The sequence below is a fragment of the Phocoena sinus genome, chromosome X (genome assembly GCF_008692025.1).
Source record: "Phocoena sinus isolate mPhoSin1 chromosome X, mPhoSin1.pri, whole genome shotgun sequence".
In the NCBI taxonomy this organism is placed as follows: domain Eukaryota; kingdom Metazoa; phylum Chordata; class Mammalia; order Artiodactyla; family Phocoenidae; genus Phocoena; species Phocoena sinus.
The window spans coordinates 125,533,513-125,548,933 of record NC_045784.1 but is presented as its reverse complement, the minus strand read 5'-3'; the positions used below and the strand labels follow the sequence as shown (position 1 = coordinate 125,548,933).

The window sequence follows — 15,421 nt, the reverse complement described above, 5'->3', positions numbered from 1 at the left end:
GCTTACTGTCTACCCCAGTCACTGTCACCTAAATGGCGCTCTTCTAAAATCACAACTCGTGAACGTTTCCTCTATTGTTGTTTTACCTCTTAGGTCACTTGTGTTTCATTACAGAAAATTACCCTGCTAGTAAATGTCAATAAAAACCAACCAGCTGCCAGCAATTCACCAAGATTCTTCTCCCAACCCCACCCCAAACAGAAAGTTCAGAGGCAGTCACTGTGAAATCGATACCCGTAGACATAGAAGTATGATCGTTATTGGAGCTACACACTAGCCAGAATACCACTAGAAAATCAACCTAGCTACACTACGTCTTCTGGTTGAGGCAATCTCCTAACCCATGATTATTCATCACCGGGAAAAAAATGATTGGCCTTTCCCTTTCTCCTAGAACAGTGATTTTCAAAGAGTACTCGAACCACTAAACAGCTGCTGACAACCTAAAATGGAAACAGAAAGCAGTGGCCTTGCCATGGATGGCACTGATTGGGAGGAGAAACCGACATTATCCATTGACATTCTGATGAAGTCTTCAGGGGCTGCCACGCTGATAATCCAAGTGGGACAAAGTGTCGGGGGCACTCCCTGCTGTAGGTAGTGCTGGGCAGGAAAGAATTCTTCGGAGACAGGAAGTCTCATAAGTCCCTTGCAAATCCTACTGTGTTCCCCCAAGAAGATGGAATTTGTCTCTGAAGACTTCCTCAGAAACTTGCCATTGCCCCCAATACAGCATATGTATATATTTCATTTGTAAAACATATTCTCCTGGAGATGATTTGGGTGTTTTGCAAATAGACTAAATGTTGATTAGTGCATTCAAAAATATAACAAGCAACCGTTTTCCAGAAAGATAGATTACATACATATTCAGCTACCTTGTAGGGCTCCCCAAAAAGATCAAAGCCTGAAGAAAAGAGATCGTCTTCTTGCTGGACTTCTTGATTTCTCCGCTCCCATTCCCTTTTCTTAAGTGCACTACGGTCTTGTTCATAGTGACTGACATGCAAAGAAAAAAGACAAAAGGAGACAAAGATGAATTAGTCATGTAAGTTATTTAGATCTCCCTTGTTATCAATAAGGAGAAAAAACAAAACAACAAGCCGAGGCTACCCGAACTGATACTGCATAGAGAGCAGGGCTCCTTTTCTTTATTCTCAATGGGTTTAAGACCCTGACCAGTTCTTCCGAATACAGAAGAAAACAGAAACTTGCTTATTAGAAACTGTACTCGTGACCACTTAAGTATGGCATAATCCTCTTCCCTTGTCCTTACTTGATTACTACAGGCAATTACAGCAGAGTCCCCCAAAGTCAGTCCACTGCGCAAAAAAGTACTGAATTCGGGTTGCGTTGTGTTGCCAACTGCCTAGGGCTCAGAATTCACAGATGTCACGAAGTCCTAAGGGAAAGGAATTATCAAATATGTTATTGTGGATAAACTGGAATTCCGTCCTGGGCCCACAGCCAGTGTTAGCCTGTGGTAATGAAATCAAAGGAGAGGGAATTCCCTGGCGGTCCAGTGGTTAGGACTCCGAGCTTTCACTGCAGGGGGCCTGGGTTTGATCCCTGGTCTGGGAACTAAGAATCCCGCTTGCCACGTGGGGCGGCCAAAAAAGAAAAAGAAAAGAAAAATCAAAGGAGAGTTTAAGAACATCTTCAGAAGTCTACAAAAATCCAAGTCACCCAATCAATCACACTCCTTTTTGTTTTGTGGGAAACTGTTCACAAAGAAAGGGGTCTGGCTTGACCAACAAACTACTAACAATGAAAAGAGGTGTAAAAACCTTTGAATGACCTTAGGGCACAAATGTTTTATAAACACTGTGTAACCCTGACTCTCATGACATTTCAGGCTTTCCCATTGGAGGATCAGTACAAAAGCTTCCAGGCTATATCTAAGCATTCCGGGTCCTTGGGTTTTATAGAATGGAATGCTTCCTTATTAAGAAAAAAAATATTTTCTTCATCATGCAAGACTATGCATACTAAACCATAATCTATAAGTCTCACAGTAGTGGATTTTATTTTGTTCATTGGGTTCCCCTCCCCGCTTTTGGTTGTAATTCCACTCAAAGTGAGTACATATACACTGGGAAAATTTCAATTATATATGTACATAAAATGCCTAGCAGGTGCTGTATAAATGTTGCTTTCCTTCCCCATGTTAATACAGGTATCCCCTGCTTTCCAAACGTTTGCAGCAAGCCACTTTTACGAGAGACCTGTGTTAGTACCTTTTCTCGCTAACAAAAAAAAAAAAATCCGAAGAGGATTTTCTCTTTTACAAAAAACGTCATTCCCTTACTAACATAGGTCTTTCTTAAACGCCAAGTGGCATAATGAGAACTTGCAGAAATTGGGGGGATACTCTTCACTTTTACACCATTTTGCTTATGAAAGGTTTCATAGGAACGCTCTACTTTCGGCTAGCAGACGAAACCTGCAATGTCATGTGAAGACTTAATTAGGTAATTGACACGCAAACGAACACAATAGCTAAAGGAACTATAAGAGATATACTGATATAATATATAAGTACAGTCGACAGGTTCTGAATACATTCCAAACCTTATTACCTATCATTGGTAGCCTAGTTTGCTCATGAGTATTATAATGTTAATTTACAAAATAAGATCCCAGAGCATGCAATACCCGTGGCAGCGTAACGAGATATTGATATAGATGGAGTGTAACAGGTCAATACACCTAACCATCCGCCTTTCTCCACAGGAATACGTGAACTGACAAATCCTAAGTGACCTTGATAGCCTTATCTCCTGGATGAACAGCACTTCACTTCCCCATCTAAAAATCGTGGCAACATTTATAGGATGTTTACATGGACATCATCCTGTCATAATGCAAACCATGCCAGATACAGAGGAGCTCACCGGATCACTCATAGGTATGCCCAGCAAATGTCAGCACTGTCTGGGAACATCAAAGACACCCCAGGGCTCCACCCAAAGCCCAGGCCTCACATCTGGGCCCCGCCCTGGTCAACAAAGACGCCCGGGTCCAGGTACTACTGAAAGCCAGCCCATCATTCACAGTCCCAGATGCCATCCACAGGTATTACGTCTGTTGGCATCATCTGTCATTCCCATTCACGAGCTGAGATCAGAACCCCAAACAGCCGCCACGTGACGCAATGTCTCTGTGTTGGAGGCTGATGTGGAGTCAACGGTAACGTCTGGGGTCCATGAAGCGTGGAGCACAAGACTCACTCAGCATCAGACACTGGCCCTGTGTAACCTGAGCCCATCATCAGTTTGCCGAAATGTAGGAACGACGGGGTGTCAGGGGTGGGATGAGGGGACAAGTTAAAGCAATATTTAGTGGGGGTGGGACCTGGGAAGAGGGTTTGCTGCAGCCATGATGCTCCATGCAAACATGAGAGCAGAAGCCTCACGCTTCCAAGGAACGCGAGCAATATGTCAGTTTTCCAGCTCTCTGTTCACTCCTTGCACCTGACAGCCTAGAATGACAGTCCCGGGGATCCCATTTCATTGTCCCATGAGGAGAACCAAGGGACTTTGGTCTCTTGGCTTTGCAAACTACCTTCCTCTTCCTCTGAGGGCAAGATAATTAAAACCCAAAAGGAAAGAAAGGAAGAGAAGAAAGGAAACGTGCTTCAACATGCATGAGAACCCTTCAAGCGGCCGGCAGTCAGGGCGCTTGGGCTTTCGACCCAGGTTGGATTTTGTGAGAAGGCTCTTGGCTGCGTTTTGCATCAGTTCATTAAGCTACCAAATTCCAGACGAAAAATCGGAAGAGCAGATTGAGCGCGCACATGGGTGTTATCTGCTGCATTTTTTAACACATACAACAAAGAACAGTTAATTCTCATATCTCTGGTGAGAATGAACTAAATCTCCATAGAGTTTCACTGCTCTTGGAATGCAACCAAATCTCTCCCGTTTTCTCCTTTTTCGCTCAGCAGGGCGTTGTACTGAAAGCTTCACCGGGCGAAGTATAATGAGGAACAAACTACAGGGTGATGAGGTTTTCACAGTGCAGAACGTCACTGATTTCTGACTGAAACCAAAATGACTAATTTGAAGCACCAGCTAATTAAAACCCCAGCTAGGTATTTAGCCTCTTGTTATACCTACTGCTGTTTATAATTATGAGGACCTCTTTACCTACTCAATTAAAGTTCTTTGGTTTCAGGGAGGTTGTGTTTGAACCTGTGAGCCCTGCAGAGGCCACAGGAAAGCTGATGTCTGTCCCCTGATGATCTGATGCCCCTTTACACTCCCAGGCCGGTTTTCCAACCAAAAAAAAGGGATCCACGGCCCACGAGGAAATGCTCAAGCCAGAAATCGGCGTTCATCACCATATTACTGGTCTGAACAGTTCAAGTTTCCTCACACTGATGAGGAAAGAGTACACTAGTCCTCTCAGGGTGAAAACTCACTTTCATATTAGGAAGTTGAGCCCCAAAGTGCAACTCGAGGGCTCTGCACTCTTAGCAAGTGAGGATGTTCTTCCAACTGTTTTCTATAGGATAGAAGGAAATTTGGCATGTTATGGTGACACTGAAAACTCAAAACCCAGGGGGAGGGGCAAATCAGGGATATGGGACTAAGAGATACAAACCACTACGTATAAAATAGATAAGCTGCAAGCATATATTATACAGCACAGGGACTAGAGCCAATATTTTATAATAACTATAAATGGAGTATAATCTATTAAAAAATTTTTTTGGCTGCATTGGGTCTTCGTTGCTGCACGCGGGCTTTCTCTAGTTGTGGCGAGCGGGGGCTGCTCTTCGCTGTGGTGCGCGGGCTTCTCATGGCGGTGGCTTCTCTTGCCACAGAGCACAGGCTCTAGGCACACGGGCTTCAGTAGTTGTGGCTCGCGGGCTTAGTTGCTCCACGGCATGTGGGATCTTCCCGGACCAGGGATCGAACCCGTGTCCCCTGCATTAGCAGGCGGATTCTTAACCACTGCGCCACCAGGGAAGCCCTCTATTAAAATTTTGAGTCACTATGTTTTACACCTGAAACTAATATAATATTGTAAATCAACTATATCTCAATTTAAAAATGCATTTACCCTTCAACCTAAAAAAAAACCATCTCAATTTATTCTTCATTGACCAAAGGCCCTTGTTTTCTGTCTGTACAGCCTATCTTTTGGATTTTTTTTTTTTAATATTTATTTATTTATTTGTTTGTTTATTTATTTTTGGCTGCACCGGGTCTTAGTTGCGGCACGCAGGCTTCTTAACTGCGGCATGCATGCGGGATCTAGTTCCCCGACTAGGGACCGAACCCGGGCCCACTGCATTGGGAGTGCAGAGTCTTACCCACTGGACCACCAGGGAAGTCCCTCAGCCTATCTTTTTGGAATCCCTGCTTCACTGACATCTCCACTAACTGATAGAAAAAGGACAGAAAGAAGAACAAATTCCATTTAACTACACATTTAACTCACCAAGGCCTTGAGTCACGTTTGGTTTGAGGTGCGTGGGTCCACTTACACGTGGATGTTTTTCAATAGTAAATAGTACAGTACCACGCAATCCACAGGTAGTTGAAACCGAGGTTGGTTGAATCCACGGATGCAGAATCGCAGATACTGAGGAACCCGTGGGTACAAAGGGCTGGCACCCCTAAGCCCGCATTATTCAAGGGCCAACTGTACCCTGTTACTCACTCCGATGCAAGGCGGTGATGGTGAGAAGATACCCTCTAGAATGGGTCTTTTATATTAGCTCTGATTTCGCCCACCCATCGGTCTCCCTGGCCTCCGATAACAGAGATCCTGCCCTGTTAACACAGGAGGAATCTACGGCCCTCCGGCGATGAAGGGAGCCATCCCAAGGCCTCATCAAGGTAGTGGCGAAGGAAGATGCCAACCTGTGTCTCTTCCATCTTCCAGTTCAAGTGATTTCTTCTCCTCTTCTCTTTCTCTCAGATATTCTCCCATCCTCGTCCTTAAACTTGATCTTAGACTCAAGCAACTCCCATTTTCATCATTAGAAGCCACAGGGTACATTCATGGGGAGATAAAAACCCAGGACACATGGAGCTTCACTGAGATTGAAGAAGCTCAATTATGCCGTCTTCATTAGCTCACAGCGCAGGACACCAGGCTGATAAATGCTGGCTAGTCTTTTAGAAGAGACACTGTCGCCATCATCTAGTCCTGGTCCCTTCATTTTTCCAGATGAGGAAATTGAGCTCAGAAAGGCCATGGGCCTTCGCAGCAGGTTTGTGGCAGAACTAGGAGACGGGAACTCGGGTTTTCTGCTTCCCAAACTAGTTCTCTTCCTAATACCCCATGGTTGTCCCTTCTGACTCTCATGCTTCCATCACACTCAAGAATAAATATTAGTCTCATTTGGCACTCCGTTGGTCAACTTTCCTTGATTGTATTTTATTAGAAATTGTCAGTAGGAAAAACTTCAGAACTTCATTTGGTTGCGAGTATAGAAAAACCCTTAGTTTCCTTACACCAAAATGTACAGAACCTAAAGGGATTGTAAAATTTAACTACATATGCGGGAAGAAGCTGAGCAAATGAGAGTAAAAACCAGTCTAAGTCCATTTGGTTCGTATATTTCATGAAGTATAATCATCACTGCTTGCCTAATTTGGTTATTGTACAAAGCTAGTTGGGGACACGTTAAAAAAAACACTGACATTTTAAAATGACAGGTTTGTTTAAAAATACTGCTAATTGGGCTTCTCTGGTGGCGCAGTGGTTGAGAGTCCGCCTGCCGATGCAGGGGACACAGGTTCGTGCCCCGGTCCGGGAAGATCCCACATGCTGCGGAGCGGCTGGGCCCGTGAGCCATGGCTGCTGAGCCTGCGCGTCCGGAGCCTGTGCTCCGCAACGGGAGAGACCACAACAGTGAGAGGCCCGCGTACCGCAAAAAAAAAAAAAAATACTGCTAATTGATACAGGATTTATGGTAGTAACAATGTAAATGAAAGTAAATAACTCAGTCTCACTTGTTTTCGAATCCAGCTGGCACTAAAACACCTTTATTTTGGCTAATATCTTTGTAAAAGCATAAAAATACATATTTAATTCACCCAAGGGACACACATAAGCTATAACTCACTCCTTCCGGTTCTCCTGAATGAATTTTTGCCTTCTATAAAATGTGTAGATATTTATACTTACTACATGTTCCAGAATTCCAAGTGGTACTTTTTTTTTTAACTATCTAGCCCTGTTTTGAATTTGACCCTGACCTAATGTCTGTACAGCTTCTGCTAGTTAAAAAAAACAAAACCTCTGCTATTCAATACCTTCAAAATCACCCCCAAGTTTAAATCCTTATTTTATCTGCTAATAATCCATGAGCACTGCAGTGTAAAGTGCTATACATCAGTAGAACCCTCTAAGTCCTGTTTCCACAGCAGGACTCATACATACAACCATACATACAACTCTGCATACAACCACCCTTTTCGGCAAATGGATTCTCTCCCCACAGACACCGGCTCTCATTAAAAAGAAAAAAAATCAAGATGGGAATGAAAGGACAGAAAACACACAAGACATTTACTTTCCAACATCTGTCAGCTGTCCACCCAGTCATGCCAATTTCTTTAGGTCTTAGGGAAATGGGTCAGTGCTCGTTCTGAGAGTTCCCTTAAATCTGTGCTTTTTAAACTATGTATTACCAACAGGGGAATATTAAACCCTGCTTACCTCCAGGGCAGCTTGGGGATATCCCATTCCCGCTACTTCTGAAAATGGAAGCAGATTCAGTTCATCCAGGAGGCTTGTCAAATCAGCCTCCAGTGGGGTCAGGCAGACATTCCAAGACCCACTCCTCTTGTTTTGTTTTTGTCTCACCTCCTCTCCTTCTCTTCTGCTCCCCACCCTGTTTTAAAAATTATTATAACACCTCTATTGAGATATAATTCACAAACCATTCAATTCACCCATTTCAAGTATAGAGTCCGTGGTTTTCCATATATTCAGAGTTTTGCGGCTATCACCATGATATAATTTTAGAATATTTTCATGACCCCCCAAAGCAGCCCTTTACCTTTTAGGAACTACCCCTGCCCTGAATCCTCCCTTCCAGCCCAGCCCTAAGCAACAACCACTAATCTACTTTCTCTCTGAATGAATTTGCTTATCCTGGATAATATCTCATACACATGAAATGATACAATATGTGGTCCTTTGCGCCTGACTTCTTTCACTTATCAAACTGTTTTCAAGGTTCATCCATGCTGTAGCATGGATCAATACTTCACTCCTTTTTATAGTATCTGAGTAATATTCCACTGTATGGATATTCCTGGTCCTAAGTTTACACATGCTCGTTAAAGGGGTTCAATCTAGTGAGTTGATAATGATTTAACTGGGGTTCTCTATGTCTCCCATTAGACTTTTTTACTCCTTAAGGGAAAGGTCCATGGCTTCTAAGTCACTGACAGCACGCTACAGGCAATCACAGAAAACCTTCCTGTATATAAATAAGCAATGTCAAATACAGATGTTGTGAGGAAGACACTTTTTTTGTTGTTTGTTTGTTTTTTCGTTTTTGTTTTTTGCGGTACATGGGCCTCTCACCGTTGTGGCCTCTCCCGTTGTGGAGCACAGGCTCCGGACGCGCAGGCTCAGCGGCCACAGCTCACGGGCCCAGCCGCTCCGCGGCACATGGGATCTTCCCGGACCGGGGCACGAACCCGTGTCTCCTGCATCGGCAGGCGGACTCTCAACCACTGCGCCACCAGGGAAGCCCAGGAAGACACTTTTAAAAAGTGTTTGAAGCTTAGGGCAAAACTATTCTGGCTAGCCTACTAAATTCCCCAAATGATGCAATACTTCTAAGAAATACCAAATACTCAAGCTGCAAAGATAATTGAATATATCTAGGAATGGTAAAACAAAAACAAAACCAAAAACAACCTAGTGAAAACCGAACCTGACACCAACCAAAGAAACAGGTTCTGTTACTTCTAAAGAATTTCATAGTGTGTCCAGAAATGATGGTACCCAGATTCTTTGTAACTCTTTCACTTACAAGTCTCTTGATCATTAATAACTCATTTTACATTTCTAAGCCTCAGTGTTGTTACGTGTAAAATGGGAGTTCCTCTTCATGTGGTTGATGTCAAGGTTAAGTGTGATAGTGAACAAGGAAGGCTTCTGTAAGCTGGTAAGGGCTGCTCACATGAGATCGTAGACACCATGTCAGGGTCAACGTGATCAGGATTTACTTTCATCCCACAAAGCTCTACTCTGCGCATTAAGTCGTGTGCTCCTCAGATACCCCTGATAAATTAGCAAGACAGGTACTAGTATTCCATCTAAAGATGGAAAACTGACGCTCAGAAAATTGTTCCAGCCTATGACAACTGCATCCAGGACACCGCTCACCTGATTTCCTAACCCAGAGCTCTTTCAAAAAGTCGAAGATGGGCTTCCCTGGTGGCGCAGTGGTTGAGAGTCCGCCTGCCGATGCAGGGGACACGGGTTCGTGCCCCGGTCCGGGAGGATCCCACATGCCGCGGAGCGGCTGGGCCCGTGAGCCGTGGCCGCTGGGCCTGCGCGTCCGGAGCCTGTGCTCCGCAACGGGAGAGGCCACAACAGTGAGAGGCCCGCGCACCGCAAAAAAAAAAAAAAAAAAAGTCTGAGATACAAGACCCGCACATGCCAAAGATATTTATGTGTAGCTTTCATGAGTTTTCTTCATTCCACAAAAACTACAGCAAAATTTCCTAATTTTGGAGGTCTAATGTCTCTCTAGTAACAGACCAGGACAAAGTATATCTCATTAGATAGCCTTTAAAATTTTTTCTCTATAGGCTCAAAAATGATCTTTGAGATAGCGACAGGAAATTGGTCAATATATGGAATTAATACACACATTAATGTTGACACGAGGTTTAAAATAATAATTTTTTAAATTTAAAACATTTCTAAATATTACCGATCTTCTATAATCTGCTTCTCAACTTTAGCTGCACGTGGGAATCACCCAGTGAAGATTTTATAAATCCCCGCGCCCAAGTCACACGCCAGACCAGCTGCATGCGCATCTCCTGGTGCGGGGGACAGGGCGGGGCGGGGTTCCCAGGCATCCAATATAAAACAACTTCTAGTCTCTGCACATGATAGGATCCTTCGCATATAAACTTCTTTATTAAACCCATTTGGGCGCGCCTAAATCGGATGGACTTCACATGGAGGTAAATCAAGAGCCAGGGCCCGTTACGGAACAGATGTAGTGTATGACGCAGAACTCTGCCTTGTGGGTCTGTGCTGGCAGGAATGCCTCAAGGGGAAGCGCAGTTATTACAAGAGTGGGCTGTCAGGCACAACAACCACAGTAGCACTAAGAGCCACTCTTTGTTCATTCCTTGCTCCGTGCCATTTTCGGAGGACTATCTTATTTAATCCTCACAAAAACTCTGACGAGGCAGCGTCATCCTCGCTTTGTAGATGAGGTGACAGGCGCATGAGACCCAGAGAGGTGGACACGCCCCAAAAATGACACAATGAGTAAGTGAAACGAGTGGAAGAGGCGCTGAGGCTGCCCTATCCAGAGGCCACGCTTTAGCCAAAAAGAAGATGCTAGTAGATAGGAAAGAAGGCCCCTGCCAGAGAGGCGCATCCACACATTTGAGCTCTGCTCACAGGATAGCACAGCACAGTTGATCCACGGGGTACATCGAAGACCTGAACTCCCTGCTCCAGATTATCTAAGCAGAATATCTCAGCTTAGAGGGGGCTCGTGCAGCGCGGTATAGATTCTTCTCCAAACAGCACGCGCAGGTAGACACTCAGACGGAAAACGACTGGCAACAATGTTGTAAGAGTGCACGAAAATTCCGTTTTTTACAGGATTCCCTTTTAATGGAAATGCCACTCTTTTATAGAATGACCATGACTCTGGCAACCCAAAGGTGTGCCTACAGTAGTACTTGACTCAACTTTCTAGAAGCCTGTTAAAATGTACTTTAAAAGCAACTGTTCCAGTGAAATTAAATTCTTTTGTCCTTGGACAATGTGACTGTTGGCTAAGAGACGTGGTCCAATATCCCCGTCTGCTTGAGAGATGAGTGTCTCCCCAGCAAGTGTTCCTTCCCTCCTCTCCCAGCAGCCCAGATCGCACCTTCATCTCCTTTAATCTTCCCTCAAGCATCCCCTCCTCCATACTCAGGTTCCCCGCTACAAGAAGACTCCATTGTGCCATAGATATCTAAGCACGCGGAAGTTTCTTTTCTGCTTCTGTAATATTTTCTTAGGTTAGGAAAATCATTTAAAAATAACTCGAGTTCTGACCCATTCATCAAAAATGAGACTTCTAAACTGAAAGCATTTCCACTAAGATCAGGAACAAGACAAGGTTGCCCACTCTCACCACTCTTATTCAACATAGTTTTGGAAGTTTTAGCCACAGCAATCAGAGAAGAAAAGGAAATAAAAGGAATCCAAATCGGAAAAGAAGAAGTAAAGCTGTCACTGTTTGCAGATGACATGATACTATACATAGAGAATCCTAAAGATGCTACCAGAAAACTACTAGAGCTAATCAATGAATTGGTAAAGTAGCAGGATACAAAATTAATGCACAGAAATCTCTGGCATTCCTATATACTAATGATGAAAAATCTGAAAGTGAAATCAAGAAAACACTCCCATTTACCATTGCAACAAAAAGAATAAAATATCTAGGAATAAACCTACCTAAGGATACGAAAGACCTGTATGCAGAAAATTATAAGACACTGATGAAAGAAATTAAAGATGATACAAATAGATGGAGAGATATACCATGTTCTTGGATGGGAAGAATCAACATTGTGAAAATGACTCTACTACCCAAAGCAATCTACAGATTCAATGCAATCCCTATCAAACTACCACTGGCATTTTTCACAGAACTAGAACAAAAAATTTCGCAATTTGTATGGAAACACAAAAGACCCCGAATAGCCAAAGCAATCTTGAGAACGAAAAAAGGAGCTGGAGGAATAAGGCTCCCTGACTTTAGACTATATTACAAAGCAACAGTAATCAAGACAGTATGGTACTGGCACAAAAACAGAAAGATAGATCAGTGGAACAGGATAGAAAGCCCAGAGATAAACCCACGCACATATGGACACCTTATCTTTGATAAAGGAGGCAGGAATGTACAGTGGAGAAAGGACAGCCTCTTCAATAAATGGTGCTGGGAAAACTGGACAGGTACATGTAAAAGTATGAGATTAGATCACTCCCTAACACCATACACAAAAATAAGCTCAAAATGGATTAAAGACCTAAATGTAAGGCCAGAAACTATCAAACTCTTAGAAGAAAACATAGGAAGAACACTCTATGACATAAATCACAGCAAGATCCTTTCTGACCCACCTCCTAGAGTAATGGAAATAAAAACAAAAATAAACAAATGGGACCTAATGAAACTTCAAAGCTTTTGCACAGCAAAGGAAACCATAACCAAGACCAAAAGACAACCCTCAGAATGGGAGAAAACATTTGCAAATGAAGCAACTGACAAAGGATTAATCTCCAAAATTTACAAGCAGCTCATGCAGCTCAATAACAAAAAAACAAACAACCCCATCCAAAAATGGGCAGAAGACCTAAACAGACATTTCTCCAAAGAAGATATACAGAATGCCAACAAACACATGAAAGAATGCTCAACATCATTAATCATTAGAGAAATGCAAATCAAAACTACAATGAGATATCATCTCACACCAGTCAGAATGGCCATCATCAAAAAATCTAGAAACAATAAATGCTGGAGAGGGTGTGGAGAAAAGGGGACACTCTTGCACTGCTGGTGGGAATGTGAATTGGTTCAGCCACTGTGGAGAACAGTATGGAGGTTCCTTAAAAAACTACAAATAGAATTACCATATGACCCAGCAATCCCACTACTTGGCATATACCCTGAGAAAACCAAAATTCAAAAAGAGTCAGGCACCAAAATGTTCATTGCAGCTCTATTTACAATAGCCAGGACATGGAAACAACCTAAGCGCCCATCATCGGATGAATGGATAAAGAAGATGTGGCACATATACACAATGGAATATTACTCAGCCTTAAAAAGAAATGAAATTGAGCTATTTGTAATGAGATGGATAGACCTAGAGTCTGTCATACAGAGTGAAGTAAGTCAGAAAGAAAAAGACAAATACCGTATGCTAACACATATATATGGAATTTAAGGGAAAAAAATGTCATGAAGAACCTAGGGGTAAGATAGGAATAAAGACGCAGACCTACTGGAGAACGGACTTGAGGGTATGGGGAGGGGGAGGGGTGAGTTTTGACAGGGCGAGAGAGAGTCATGGACATATACACACTAACAAACGTAGTAAGGTAGATAGCTGGGGGGAAGCAGTCGCAAGGCACAGGGATATTAGCTCGGTGCTTTGTGACAGCCTGGAAGGGTGGGATGGGGAGAGTGGGAGGGAGGGAGACGCAAGAGGGAAGACATATGGGAACATATGTATATGTATAGCTGATTCACTTTGTTATAAAGCAGAAACTAACACACCATTGTAAAGCAATTATACCCCAATAAAGATGTTTAAAAAAAAAAAAAAAAAAAAAAAAATGAGACTTCTCCGTCACTCCTTCTGGCTCACTGACCCACTGGTAACACAAACCGATGTCTTACAGACATCTCACATTCAATGTTGGCCACACAGAGAGAGCTGCAAACAATTGCATAACTCAGAAGTTTTCAAAGACACTTCCTGACAAGCAGGAGGAACAATTTTTATTATTTTCCTGTTTATTCTTCCAGTGCTTCTTCATGGACTTTTTAGTGTCAACTTGAAATTACCTCCTTTCTAATTCTCTCTTTAAACGAATCAGAGTCAATGCTAATGAGTTTTAAAGAGCTGCCGGATCTAAATTTTGAGCCACTTCCAGGAAGGACATGCGAGGATGCTTCTCACAATCAGAAACGGAGCCACGCGAGAGGAGGTGGTGTCCAGCTTTGATTATTCTCTGTGGTTGGTTTGAATTCTGCCTCACGGCAGGCAGGGTGCCCGGCTTGGCCCTCTGCTCCTGATGACGCCTGGTTCAGCCCCCGTGGATCCTGGCCCCATCCCACGGGCCACGTCCCCCGCTCCATACCTGTTGCCTCTGCCGCCAACCTACACAGAACAACTCTGTTTTTCAAGTTAGGAGAAAGCTGCCTGAAGTATTTCCTCTCCATGCCCACTAAATATCAGGAATTCTTTGCCAAGTCAAAGTTTTAATATACACCTGGCTTCTCATAAATGACACTTTTCAAAGGTGTTTTCTTTTCAGTTAGCTATGAGCAAGACAGTTTCAATAACTACTTAATTTAAAACAATATTTTCTCAGAAATCGCATTCTTAATTACTTTTAAACTAAGGAAATTAATGCCCTTAACAAGCAGTTTATAATATTGACAGTCTTAAGCAGACTCTGTTTTCAAGTCTCACCAAACCCTTTGATCCGCATATACTCACTAAACTTTGCCCGGGCAAATTCTACCCCCTTACGGCTTCCTCTTCAGGCCCCTGACCCTCCCTGGCACACGCACCCCACAGGGCTCCGGCCTGAACACACAGCGGGGGCATGAGATCAGGCCCACGGCAAACAGCCACTGGGCACTGCTTGCCTCTGCTCTCTGCATCGTCACAGAGATCGGACAGAGGAGAGAGATCGGGGTGATGCTTCTACAAGCCAAGGAACACTCAAGATGGCCAGTAAGTCACCAGAAGCTGGGAGACAGGCCTGGAACACATGCTCCCTCACGGCCCTTAGAAGGAACAAAGCCTGCTCACACCTTGATCTCAGGCTTCGAGCTTCCAGAACCAGGAGACAATAAATCTGTTGTTTAAGCCTCCCAGTTTGTGGGACTTGGTTACGGCAGCGCTGGCAGACCCCTGCACCCCCGGATGGCATTTCTGAGTCAGTTCACGGTGAAAACGTCGGGCCTCATCACAGTCAGTGTGGATATAATCAAGACCTTAGGAATGATCTTTTTTACTCCAGTGACATGATATCCACCCTTCTTGCTTCTGTCCCAGCTGAACTCTTTAGGCTTTCCTACTCGGTCTCCTTCCCCCTCTCCTGCTCTGAGAGAACCGTGGGTGCTAAATGAAACTGTCCACCAGAAAGGAATCGCGCATTTCTGCTTCCCATTTATCTGGAAAAGTGCCAACCTCAGTGTTCCGTTCTCAATAAATATTTTTTGACTGAACGAATGAACAAATGACAGGTAAACATTCTTTCTGCCCAAGTTCGGTGACAAATATTGACCAAGATATTAAGATATGAATTAGTTTGTCTATTTAATCAACAAACATTTACTGGGTGCCTAGGTCACACAAGGGACCACGTTTGGCGCTCAGAAAAAAAAAAATAAGGAACAGTATGAGTCTTTGAGAAATTCACAGCTCAGGAGGGGAGGTAAATCCACTCT

General features: G+C 43.5%; 1 protein-coding gene across 4 annotated transcripts in view; it reads right to left on the bottom strand.

Annotated features, from left to right (window-relative positions):
• Nucleotides 1-15,421, bottom strand: part of AFF2 (AF4/FMR2 family member 2) — a 495,614-nt gene that overhangs the window by 336,125 nt on the left and 144,068 nt on the right. For 2 of the 4 annotated variants that reach the window (XM_032620526.1, XM_032620528.1), the window contains exon 2: nucleotides 867-999. In XM_032620526.1, the coding sequence (XP_032476417.1) occupies nucleotides 867-999 (133 nt within the window). The remainder of the gene's footprint in view (nucleotides 1-866; nucleotides 1,000-15,421) is intronic. The other 2 variants (XM_032620527.1, XM_032620529.1) reach the window with 1 other exon arrangement.